Source organism: Podarcis tiliguerta (genome assembly GCF_965153285.1).
Source record: "Podarcis tiliguerta genome assembly, chromosome: 6".
NCBI classification, from domain to species: Eukaryota; Metazoa; Chordata; class Lepidosauria; order Squamata; family Lacertidae; genus Podarcis; species Podarcis tiliguerta.
Genome location: NC_139539.1, coordinates 53,310,062 through 53,323,903, shown reverse-complemented (window position 1 = coordinate 53,323,903; position 13,842 = coordinate 53,310,062). Strand labels below are relative to the sequence as shown.

The 13,842-nt window shown below is 41.3% G+C and overlaps 1 protein-coding gene across 1 annotated transcript in view; it reads left to right on the top strand.

Annotated features, from left to right (window-relative positions):
* The window catches only part of BEND5 (BEN domain containing 5), a 706,924-nt gene that overhangs the window by 532,165 nt on the left and 160,917 nt on the right, over positions 1–13,842 (top strand). The window contains exon 7 of the mRNA XM_083447871.1: positions 3,063–3,152. Coding sequence (XP_083303997.1) covers positions 3,063–3,152 — 90 coding nt within the window. The remainder of the gene's footprint in view (positions 1–3,062; positions 3,153–13,842) is intronic.

Genomic DNA, 13,842 nt, shown 5'->3' with positions numbered 1-13,842 from the left:
CACATTCAACCGCCTAACGGCATCTGCTTCACTCAGGAAGTCACAACCACAGAGATAAGAAAAGAAGAGCTGTTACGTTGTCTGGAGAGGTCACTTCCTGGTTTGCATGGAGAAGCTGTTTTCAACGGAGCCCAGCAACAGAAGCGTGCAGCTCCATTGAGGCAGAACCGGGTGTTGCACCCCTAACAATGTTGGGGCCCCTAACAATGTTGCACCCAGGGCAGCCACCCCTGTGCCCCTCCCCTATGCTATTGTATCTGAAGGCCCCTTGGCATGAAGGAGGCAGATTCAGGCAGTCAACAGAGCAGTCTGAGGGTCAACCTGTTATTGATATGTCACCTTTCTTGAATAGCGGAGCTGAATTGTGTTTGTGTGTGTGTGTGTGTGTGTGTGTGTTGTTGTTCTGTGCTGACAAGTGGCACAAAACAAAAACATTTCCTTTCTGTCTTTTCTCTCTCGTCCACATCTCCTTCCACATTTTATAAATATCTTGTACATTCCAGCATCTACCTATCACATTTCTTATCTTACTTCAGTTTCTCACAGCCTGGCTACTGTCCCAAAATAGAAAGGATGTGTTATCTTACACTGAAGTCAATAAAGGAGACGATTCCCCCACCTGCTCCAGCAGATATACCACTAACAGTAAAGACAAGACTATATACAGTATCGTTTATTTTATCCTGAGTTCTGTTTCTTGGTAGCAACATTGTCGCTTCCTCATTTTTTTCATTTAAAGGTGTTATAGCCAGTGAGAAATGTTATTGCTTCATATATAAGAATAGTGAATACACACACACACACATACTGTTTTGACATTTAAGACACATGGCAGAGGAAAAGGTTAGAGAAGATACATAACATGCTAAAACACTTCAATGCTTGGAAATGTGTATAACTGGGCGGGAAGTTGTAAAATATGTTTTATTAACTGAGTGACTGATTTCCAAAAAAATAAATCTGGTAGTGTGTATTCGCTAATGCTACTTGAACTGCCCCACCATGTTAATGAGGGAAAAGATGCATAAACTTCATACCTGATATTTTCTAGTTTCAAACTTTCTGTTCATTTTTACACGTTTTTTGGCCTTGAATGTTCCCACCACACTTGCCATCCCCTCCTGCCACACCAGTGTGGTGTGCCACACCCTTTGAGAACCACTGCTATAGGCAATAGCAACACCCCTACCTCGACCCACTTGTCTACCCTGGTGCAGCACTGAAAGCCAGGTGGGCACAGTTGGGTAAGGTCAGGCCCACCCAGTTCACCCACCCAAGTCTCAGTAATGCAAGCCAGATCCCATATTTATCCAAGTGTGGTAATATTTGTCTTCCCTGGTTGCTATTTTCTTCCATCTTATATTGTGTAAGAAGAGCGGATGTTTCCTCTTACCGTTAAAGGGGATATGCTAAAGGAAATGTGTTTTGAGAAATCCATTATTAGACTGCCCTAGTTATTTCCTGCCCCCCCCCTGCAAACTTCAAAGCTTCAAACAGAGATCTGATCCAATCACTAGAGCAGTGCCTATGGCAGGGTCCGTGCCCCTACACCATTTTCCTGATCAAGTAGGTCTCATCTATTAGCCCTGTATTACAGTTTGGCACCTACCGGTATATCACGGTTTCCATACTGACTGTAAATAAATAGAATGATATACATTATTTAATGGAGCACAGCAGAAAACATAATAAAAAGTAAGAGAAACACAAACTGTGGCACATGTTACCTATTGATGGTTATTTAACATAATTCTCTCTCTCTCTTTAACAATATGTAGCTTCAGAAACTACAGTTTCTACCTCTCACCTTGTATAGTTCATGGCTAATTTATCTCCACCCTTCTTCATCACTCTGTGCTAATCCTGATGACACTGGTTGATCATCAGTTTTTTGCTGATATTATTATGTTCCTTTCTGCTGCTTCTCATTTTTCTTCTAAAGACAGGGTTGACCCCACCAGCTGCTGCTTTTGTCAGAAACATTCTCTTGAAAGATTTCTCTGCCTCGAGGGCTCAAATTTGCACCAGGGATGTGTGATGTTAGCACATCAAAGACCAAATAAATGGTTGGACTACAGGCTAAGCAGTTGTAGGACTTCCTAAGAGACCAAAAGAATACAAGAGAAGAGAATATTTCCAGGGCTGGTTGGCTAATTGCTTCTGGAGAAGAACTGAAAATGTATTGATAAGTGTTGTTGTTTTCTTTCAGATTTTCAGGCTTCTGATTGACACAGGCTGGAACAACCATTTCTATTAAAAATAAAAATAATTAAATATGACTTTCCTTTCATAGTTCTGTGAATACGACTATCCAGTAGCTTGCCTTGTGGCAATACCTGGCCAGAGCCTGGGACTTAACAGAAGAGTGTTAATAGCCCACAATATGTTTCTATGAGAACTAATTGTTAGCCAGGGCTTGCTTTCTTTTTTCCATCTGGAACTCAGTTCTACCACCTCTCAGGTGGGTGCCATTGCCATTATAAGAGAACATGGGAGGTGAGTCCCGGCTCCTCTTTTTCTAGAAAAATAGTGCTGTTGTTAGCCATTCCCTTTTTAATGGCTTAGAAATATCTGGATTTTTTTCTACTCACATTTATTGTCCAGCAGCTAAAATCATGTTTGAATGGGTAAAAACAGAAGATAAGGCCAGTGCAATTATTTGATGTACACTATGTGCTGTAACTCTCCAATGGTTTAACTTTACCCCCCTCCTTGCCATGGCACACTCTTCTATTGTCTCTTGAGACAGAAGGATTGCCAACTCAGTATGCATGGAGGAAAAGGGGGATAATTGGCATGTCTGCCTGTGCCCCCCCCCCGCACACTTCATCTCCATCAATTAGTGACCTATGTGTGTAGACTCCAACTGTGCAAGGAAAAAATAGGGACAGTCAAGATTTTTCTTTACAAATTTGAGTCTCTTACATATCTGATGGTTCTGAAACTCCAATTCATTAAGATAAAATAAATAATGGGGGGGGGGGGAAACTATGCCCTGCATACAAGTACAAAATTTCAGAGTTGTTACTATCAATTTTTTGTCTCTTTGTTTTCCTCAACAGTAAACCTTCGTCCTGGAACAGAGCAGAAAGTTGTGTTTATTACAGCCCGTGTGCACCCTGGCGAAACACCATCATCTTTTGTGTGCCAAGGTAAGTAGCTTCATATGACGGTGTTTGAAATGAAAGCTAGGAATGGGAACTTCTCATCCCTGCATTTGATACGTCCATGGCCTTTAAGGTCCTTAGAGCATCTCCAACTCCTAATGCAGGTGTTCCCTGATTTTAAATTTAAAACAAGGTCTTAATAAGCACATTAATTAGCTGGGGGGATGATAAAACTCACATTTGTTCATACTTGAGAGCTTCCAGAAGCATCTGGCTGTCTGGATCTGCATGTAAACCATCAAGGCTGTTATAATCTAGCACTGGATATTAACTGGAATGAAATAATTAAACATGTAAAAGGGTAACCTGACCAAAAGGCCCCAAAGGAAGCTATGGTCTGTTTTTCAAGTTTTGACTCCGAAAGCATCAAAACTCTTTGTAAGACAATAAAAGAACGAGAGCTGGAAATGTATATTGGAATTTTTCCTGTCTGCAGTTATGGTGCATGCTTGACTTATTTGGGAATTCATGGATTGGAACTTGGTGAATTTCTATGTTCACTGAGCCATTCTGCTTAATGCCCCTTGCGAAACTGCCTCTTGTGTACCATTAGTATTGTAAGGGCTGATATGAAATCAGCGTACCCCAACCCCTCTGGAAAAGTAGACTTAGATGCTGCTGTACCATTGATCACACAAAATGAAGGGCACAACTGTATATTCAGAGGACTCAGTGACATACTTCTGAGAGCCTATGACTGAAATGACATTCTACTGATTGCATTTTCAACTTTGCTTTGGGTTTAACTGATATAATGACAGAGGTTTTGCTATATCCATTCTATGTCTTACAGTTGATTAGAGATGCACAGAAAATTACCTGAAAACTGTAATAGATCTGATCTATAGATCATCTCTTCTCTGAGCAAATCTGGCTGAACAGCTGCCCAGTTACTATTGGTTACATGCACCTAACAAATTAGACTCTCTCACACACAGCCTCAGCATAATTTGGAGAGAGCTTTAGTCTGCTATCCTAGGCACATTTTCCTGTGAGCAAACCCTGTTGAGGGGTGTACGGAGTGTTAGGGGAGGAGTAGTATCTCTGGTGGGGGACTCGTTGTGGTCCCTCTGGGGTAGTTGGTCTACCTTTGGTCCCCACCCAGCACTCAAGCTCTCACCTGTGGCTCCTAGAAGCTGTCAAAATGTGACAGCAGTCACACCCTGAGAATGGCTTCAACTGGCTTGCTAAACCAGGTGAGGGTTGCAGATGGATCTCAAACCATCAAACCCCTGCATACGAAGACAGGCTCTGGCAGACGAGACCAGTAGTGGGTCCAGTGGTCAAGAAGGTGGTTACTGCATGTGCTATAGAAGTAAATGAGGGGCAGATGGGGCTCATCAACCTGGGAAGTTAGCATATCTGGGAGAAGGAAAACTCTTACGCTAAACCACCACTGTCATTCAGGAGAAAGGCTTTGGGAGTAAATCCCAAGGCATAATTCATACCTGCTGCTTTGCAGGACATCTTGAAGAGGAACAAAAGGCTAAGGAATAATAATAGTAGTAGTAGTAATAAATAATAATTTATTATTTATACCCTGCCCATCTGGCTGGGTTTCCCCAGCCACTCTGGGCGGCTTCCAACAGAACACTAAAATACAATAACCTATTAAACATTAAAAGCTTCCCTAAACAGGGCTGTCTTCAGATGTCTTCTAAAAGTTTGGTACTTATTTTCTCTTTGACGTCTGGTGGGAGGGCATTCCACAGGGCAGGTGCCACTACCAAGAAGGCCCTCTGCCTGGTTCCTTGTAACTTGGCTTCTCATAGCGAGGGAACTGCCAGAAAGCCCTCAGTGCTAGACCTCAGTGTCCAGGCAAAATGATGGAGGTGGAGACACTCCTTCAGGTATACTGCACTGAGTAAACCCTGCACAAATCCAGAGTGGAGTCAGTTGGATGGTATCTTGTACTCCTCCTTCCGAGGACCAAGCTGGTGCAAATTGTATTGCTCTGCTTTCCTTTAGACCACATCAGTCAGGCTGAGGGTGGGTGGGTGGGTGTTGTTTTCTGGGCAGCTCAGGACCTCCATACACACTTCCCAGGCTTGCCCTCTAGAGAGATCTCTTTGCTAATGCTGTAGGGAGCAATAGATTACCCAGCATTGGATGAAGTGTGCCTCTGAATGCCTGTTGCTGTGAAGCACAACCAGGAGAGGGCTATTGCACTCCTGTACTGCTGGTGGGCATAGGAATCTGGGAGCTGAGTGCTGGATTAGACGGGTCTTTTGTCTGATTCAGCTGGACTCAGGTTGCACCCAGGTATGTTCTCTGTGATGTTAGTTGCTCCATTGCCTGACCTTAAGTGAAGTAGTCACATAGGAAATGTCCTCAGTTATCTTGATATTTGACCCGTGGATCATCTCCTTGCCTTGAGATCACTGCAATTTTTTATTTACTTCTTTCTTGTGTAAACAAAGCTCTGTCAGGAGTTAAAGATCTGATTGTATAATAAGTCCACTCTTTGGCTGTGTTCTTAAAGGCTTCTGTTTCTTCACATTTTCATGGCATGTAAATGAGGTCTCAACCCTTGTAAATCACAGCCTGCAGAAGAGCTTCACAGAATTACTAAATCTACTTCAGCAATTTCCCATTTCTAGTTTCATTGTTCCAGGCATTTTGTGTGTGAGAGAGAATACCACCTTTGCACCCTGGTCTTTTTACTGTAATATATTCTGCATGGTTGTAATGCCCTCCCTACAACCTTGGAACATTTCTTTATCTGGGGGCGGGGGGGGGGCACAGAATATCCAATGGCTGGACACATATAGTTCATCTTCAGCTAAGCATAGTTTGACCTCCAAAAGACCTTGACGTTTTGTAAACTGCAAAATGAGCATGTATTCCGATGAGCAAGAGGGCAACAGCAAAACTGACATCTGGGATTGTAATATCTTAAAAGAGTGGAGCCAAAACGTGGCTTTTAGATCTCTTCTCATTACACAATGTAAGTGAATGTTCTCTCTCGCCAAACCAAGTTAAATCAAGTGGCGTGAAATGAAAATCTATTCAGTGCCAAACAGCAGGTTGAGCCTAATGTCTTTACTTTTAGTACATATCCTCTTTCCGTTATGGTGGGGAAAGAACCTGAAACTTTCTAAGTAAGTTTGGATCCACTGGGGCTATGGATTTGGGAGTTGGGCACAGCATCTATTTAATGCATCTCATGCTAGGTGACCTGGATGTTCCATCATATACAGATGCTCACTCTTCCAACATGTAATGGAACGTCTAGTGATTACAATGTTTCTTTGTGTTCTGATGGTCTTGGGAATTTATTCCCTGGAAGAGTCCAATGTAGCCCCTCCAAATGGGTGGTGGTTTTCCAGCTCACTTCTCAGAGACATCATCCAAGGGACTTAACCAATAAAAAGATATTCCCATGAGCATAAATATAAGAGACCATTACTTTTCTCTACTATAGTCACAAGAGAGCTTTCTCTCTCTCAGCCCCCAATAATGTGACCTTAGGGAAATTGTAATACATGCAACTATGAACCATAGTTGCATGTGCCTGAGTTTGGGAACTTAGGAAAGTTGTTCTGCCCTACAGTAGTGAAAATAGCAAATTTCTTTAAAATGTCATTTTGCATTTTTTCAGGTAATTTGAATGGTCTTTAATTACCTGTTTATTCTCCAATAAATTTTCAGGTAATATACATATATGGATATATAAAAAACACTAGCTTTTGAAAATATTTATTTAGAGTTGAATTTAATTTTAGGGAGTAATTAAGGAGCAGAGATGCCCAGAGGTTTTTTTCAGTTGTGTGTGTGTGTGTGTGTGTACATACATACACATCTATATGATCAATCCAATCACATTCTGTCGTTCTATTTCCTCCACCTTTAGCTACTTAAAAAAAAAGGTCTTTTATCTGTGTTCAGCAGCAGGAATAGCACTAGGATTTAATAGTAAGTTCTAAAACAGACCAATAGCTTCCTATCTATGAGTAAACCCAGCAAATAGGCCAGACAAAAGATGGCAATAGGTGATGGGGCCTTGACTGAAGAGATAGGATCATTGCAGATTTAGATTTCATTTTTGTGAAACATTTCCATTTCTCTAGCGGATTAGACAGTCCCCTATGGGGAAAAAGAACTGAATTAACTATTTTTCTACCTGTGGGCCTGCTGTAATCTCAAAATGATGGTATCTGCGGATTGAGATATGAAAGTAAATTTGGCTCAATACCCTCTGTGCAGCTCTCTGACCTGAGACACCCACAAAGATGCAGACACTATGCTTCTTGCTATAATCCAGTGATACCACCACCGGGAGATGTTGCTTAAACAGCATTTCAAATATTCAGTAGCAGATAAGTCTACGTACTGTTCACCCATATGAACTCCTGCTATGAAAGTTTGTTAGAACTGTTCCATGATCCTTCATTTCCAACTATAAGAGACCCAAGTGAAGGTAACCTCTACTGTTGCATGGCAATGTGTTTCAGCATGCGTATTCTATAGCAAGCCATTGTAAAGCCATTTTCAACAATATTAGATTCACACAATATTAGAATTAAAAACCAGTCTAGCAGCGTCCTTAATTGTGCTCAATGGCCTGATAGTCCGGGTAAATTTGTTGGGAAGGTAGATAGCAGAGCTACTAGGGAAAGGCACTTTGTATTCATGGCACCGCCACTTAAAAGGCTGTCTCTGAGACCTCATGATATATACCACCCTATATAGGATGGGACCTGGAGCAAGTCTTCCCCAGGTGAATTTAACTGCTAGGAGGGATTTTTGGGACAAGGTGTTTGCTAAGGTATGTTCCAGTATCACCATGTATGAGGATAATCATTGAGGGCTCATATTCTCAATATTCTCATGCCCTTTAGAACACCATACCAGGGGTGCCCAAACTTTTTTCAACAAGGGCCAGATTTGATGAAGTCAATGTTTGTGAGGGCCAACCGAAGTTGTTGAGCTTTTTTAAAAGATTGAGCTTGTTGAGATTTTTGACCCCAATAAATAAACAAACTGCCACACAGCGGACAGATAAAACCAGCCAGGGGGCTGAATTAGGCCCACAAAACAGACTTTGGACATGCCTGCTACCATACACCTGGGAGCAAAAGACTTGAGATTCATTTCACATGCTCCTTTGACGTAGTAAAAGTATCATGCCTCCATGACAGCATACCAAATTTGCATGGTGAATATGTTTGAATGCAGCCTCACTGGTGAGAGCGGATATTAATCAAATCACTTCAGATGTTCCAGATTTTCACCATGGGGTATGCCCCCAATTCTGGTGCAAGATATTTTGCTGCTGGAAATAACACCCAAAATGGTGCGCGCGCGCACACACACACACACACACACGCCTCCAGGCTGCTGGGGCAAATATTAAATAAAACCTTGCTACTCCATTATTGCATTAGTTTGTGCCCAGGGAGTTACTTAAAGCAATTTCCTTCACTCTACTACATGGCAGGGCTGCCCCCATGGCGGGGGGCATTTGCTTGGAGAATTTAGCATGCAACCTAGAGGGGGGGGAAATCAGCTTCCCGGTTGATATTTCAAGCTCATGGCACCCTACCTCTCAGCTGCCATGATTATGAGACTTGCTTCTGGGAAGCTGTAGCTATCTCCATGGAAACCACACTTTACACTTTCCATGGGAATGCCACCTGATGACATTCACAGAAGACCTTGAATGTCTGAACCAGCAAGATATGTCAGTACTGTGGCATACTAAGATTTTATTTTTGCGCTAAAGATTAGGAACTTTTCCTTTCTTTGGATTAGTCCACATATTTATTTGGCCTCACAAAGAAAAAGAAATGTCTTTTAACCTTGAACAAGAAGGCTAAAATGGTCCCCTCTTTGTGAGGTCAAAGTTTGCACCATTCAGCATGCCCACTTGGTGTCTGTCCACTGTAGTACCCCTTAAATTGGTATATGTTCTTGATTTTCTTTTACCACAACAGCTGATGCACAGCTTTAAAAGCTGCCATTGGTTCCTTCTTTCTTTATTTTTTGAAGCAACTAATATAAATAATACTAATTTCCACATTAGCTATCATTAATATGAGCTCAGTTTCATAATGAGAAAATGGTTTCAGGGTGGGGTTGTTCCCAGATTTGACATATGGTGGGGTAGAGTGATATGAGCTGGGTTAATGATTTTGGTGTCCAGCCATGGTTACCTTCTGAAAAAGCCTTTTTTCCATTTACCTTCAATAGTTTTTGAGATTTCCCCCGCAACTGATATTAATCTTGCTAGTCTATAGTTTCCTGCTTTGTCTGTTGACCCTTTGTTCTTTGCCTGCCCTGGCACAGTTCAGCTGAATTGATTTTTATTTTTATTTGGTTTCAGTTCTTTTCTTTCTAAATTGCCCTCCACTTGCTTCCTGCTCTCCCTGGATATCTCCACACAGTGCTGTGAGAAGTGGCATTCATGTGTGACTGTGACCCAGCCACTGGAAACGGTTCCTTGTTGGGAGGCCATAGCTGTGTAATGTCTCCATTTATAAACTGGTAAAGAACTCTTGTAACAGCAGTGATGAAAACAGCCTTACAGACAGGCAGCCTTGAGTTGCTGTCTGGCACAAATGGTATATATATCAGGCATGGAGTTATGCTTCGCTTGAGTGTTCCTAGTCTTTTATATTTCCTTACATCATCATCATCATTATCATCATTTTACCATTTATATGCCGCTCATCTGACTGGGTTACCCCAGCCACCCTGGGCAGCTTCCAACAAAATACTAAAAGCACAAAAACCTCAAACATTAAAAACATCCCTAGCCTTCAGATACCTTCTAAAAGTCAGATAGTTGTTTATTTCCTTGACACCTGATGGGAGGGCATGACACAAGGTAGGCATCAATACCGAGAAGGCTAGATCTGATTTCTCATTCATTATTGTGTTCCTGCTTTCTTTCTTCTTTGCCCTCGCTCATCGGTTTTTAGCCTTCTTTGCTCCTTTCTAAGACCAAACCAGACCTAATACTAAGTGTGTAACTTGCTGGTGCATGTTTTGTTCTTCATTGGGGTTTTTCAATAGGGTTTTATCAAAGTTGCAGCATTTGATCTTTTCTTGTTTTACTGCTGTATTAACTGTTTTGATTAATTGTATGGATTATACACCACTTTGTGATGTGATTGCCCCCTAAATGATACAGAAGTCTTTTGAATAAAGAAAAAGAAGTGAGAGTCAGGTGTAACCTGAGGTTCAGTTAAAATTATCCTTGTGGCTGCTTTCACATATTTGTGAAATAGCACTGAAATGAAAGCACTTTAATGCATATTTTAAAATTTGATTTAAAATAGGCTTTCTACTAAATCTATTTACTTTATTTTTTATTTATTAGATATATATGCCACCCTTCCTCAAAAGATTTCAGGGTGGTTCACAAGATAAAAATACAATATAAAACCACAAATAAGTAATCAAACCAAAAACACCGAAACAATAGCACCCCCCTCCAACATATTTAAAAGGCTGTAGAATATTAATCACCCAAAGGCCTTGTTGAAGAGGAACATTTTTGCCTGGTGCCTAAAGATATATAGCGAAGGTGCCAGATGAACCGTTCCACAAAAACACTAAACGGTGTGGTATAGTGCACCACAACTCACTCACCCACATGACTCACTATGTGTGTGGAACACAGCAGGCTGCATACACACAAAAAGAGCTGCACCCCAAAGTGTGGGAAGCCTGGTACAATTCTGCCTGTTGCTTACACTGGAAGACAAATGGCTGGATAGTACTAAAACAATCTGGACCCACCTCTGGCCTACTAAACTGAGAAAGCAGCAGCTGCGCAACATGCAAGATGTGACAGAATTGTAAGTTTGATTTTTTTTTTACTTAAAAGGTTTTTTAGATCACCTTTCAGGTGACGCTTCCAAGGTAGCTAACGGTCACTACAACAGTTAAAAATAAAAAATAAAATCCACACTCACAATTAAACTATAGCTAACAAACACATATAAAAGCATTAATAAAGCAAGATAGATGGAAATGAATGTATTAATTAAAACCCCATGAGAATAAAATCACCTTGAGCAGGTGCTGAAAAGTTAATAAAGTCAGCACCAGCTAAGTCTCACTGGAGCTATTCTGTTACAGCCAGGCCTGGGGGTCAAATCAAATCCCTTTATTGGCATCACAGTATAAAACATTTCAAGTCACTGGGATAATTAAAACAACAAGTGTTAAGCTGTCGGGGTCATAAGGTCATACCAGGGGTCTTTCTTGCCCCTGTCCACTTTTAGCATCCATGTACTGGATTGACTTCTCAAGACATAAGCATAAGGAAACATCTGTTGCTATGTATATTGTGTGAGACAAGTCCATTTTGTAAAGCAAACAAACAAAACCTCTATTTTCTCCATCAGCTATTATCATGAGCTTTACAGTCCCTGACATACCACTGCTTCTACAGTGAACTATATATATTTGCTATATGAAGCTTGTAGCATAATATTTGTGCTCCGTTGCAGCCATCAGAAATGGGCAACCAAGTCTTCATTTTTATGAAACTCAGTCGGGCCATGTAAATAAAAGAACAAACTCAACCTTGCTGATAAGGGGCATAGCTGATCGGCAGCAGTACTTTATTCTAATGCACATCTTAGACTGGGGCGGAGGGTGGTTGGAAACCTTTCCTATGTAGGAGTCCAGTTGATATGGCAACCAGCAAACTCTCTCAGCAGCAGAGTAACCTCCGTGTGTGACTTTCATCTCAAATTCAGAGATTTCTGAATCTGAAGAGATTTCTGATGCATGCAGGATTCTGTGGACATAGGATTCCCCAGGAGGTTTAGCCTTTCATCATATAAATCACTTCTTTTCTTCTTCTCTTGTCTGAAATACTCATGATCCATCCTGAAGAAATGTGGGCTCTTCCACTCTCATTGATTGCCAGATATTCATTATCAGACTTTGTCAGGCAATTTCAGCATTTTCTACTCACCGTGCTCCGGAGCTTTTTTTCAGGAGCCAAATTCACTCACCCCCAGGATGATAACGTCCAGAGGTTCATATTCCTCCAAGAATCAGCAGGATTTCTGGAAGCAGCATTTTGCAAGGCACAAACCTAGATATTTAATTAATGTACTTGCCATGCTGTAATTTTTAGCTTACCAAACATGTGCTCTCTTTTCTATGTTGGAGAAAGAGGGAAGATTTGTAACTCACTTTAAAGGGCACATTGTACGGCTTTGCAGCCTATATTTCTCTGCTTTATTTCATAGCAAAAGTTGTGATTTTAAATCTCCGCTGGGGTTCTCTCACCAAAGAGTACTTGCCCCAAACTTGGATCTTGGCATCCAGGAATTCTCCTTTTATACATATCTGTTCCTTAAACCAACATTATCTTCAAAATATATAAACTGAAAATGAAATTATATTTAGTGAACTTTCCAAAGAAAGTCATCCATAGGTCATATCCCCACCTACAGTGACTCAGTATGGCACATTACTTTGCAAAATGGCCCAGCAGTATTTTGGCAGAGATGAATGAGAAGCATTCAGAACACACTTAAAAGCTATAGGTTGTTGACATTGTTCTTTGCACAATATTTGATGTTTTTGATTCTTTACTTCTAAGGTCATTGTTGGGGAGGAAAAGGTCTCACATTGTGGGGTCAGCTATAGTGCTTACATTAATTCTGCCCATAATTGTGTCAATTTAACTATTGTCCTTTCACTCAGAACTTATGTCTCACCCCTGAAATGCAGTAATCGATTTTTTCAAGGTTGTGACCCTTTCATATTAGACATCACAAAAAGCCATATTCTTATTCATTTCTACGGCGTTAACATTTCGGCTGCATTTAACACTAGCTAATTCTCTTAAAATGAGCACCATAATCCGGCAAAAATTTACTGCTGTCTGAAGCACACCAAGTCACAAGAGGGACTAACTTTGAATAATAATGAACAAGCTTGCCATTCTTTTGCAGAATGTCTTCAAAATGATTCAGATAAATCCAGCATCGTTCATTAAGAAAACCTATATCATATGGTCCCGGCATGGTCCTCCGGGGATCCCTCTTTTGTTTGCTCTGCAGTGAGAAAAGACAAGCTACCTCACGGAAAGGGCAGCAATAGATTTCATTTGGGGGGCAAGAAATTCTCTAAGTGCCTTACTGTGTGCATTAGGAAAATTAAAGAAAACAAAAGCCAAGCAACAAAACCACCCACTCAGCTCAGGATATGCAAGTGAATTTATGAATCCCCGGGGCAATGTGAGAGCAGCTGCACTATCCCTCAGATATGTCCTCTTACTGATGGGTCTGACATGATCTTCCAAACTATAATTTTACAGGCTGTTCCTGTAGCATAAATTAAGCTCCTGTAGATAATTTTTATAGCTCCTAAAACATTTGGTTGCTAAGCAAGTTAAATGAGCTGCAAGGGTGATCCGTTACCAAGTGCTGGAGCTGTGGGTTAAACCACAGAACCTAGACTTGCCAATCAGAAGGTTGGCGGTTCGAATCCCTGCGACGGGGTGAGCTCCCATTGCTCAGTCCCTGCTCCTGCCAACCTAGCAGTTCGAAAGCATGTCAAAGTGCAAGTAGATAAATAGGTACCGCTCCAGCGGGAAGGAAAACCGTGTTTCCATGCGCTGCTCTGGTTCACCAGAAGCCGCTTAGTCATGCTGGCCACATGACCCGGAAGCTGTACACCGGCTCCCTCGGCCAATAAAGCT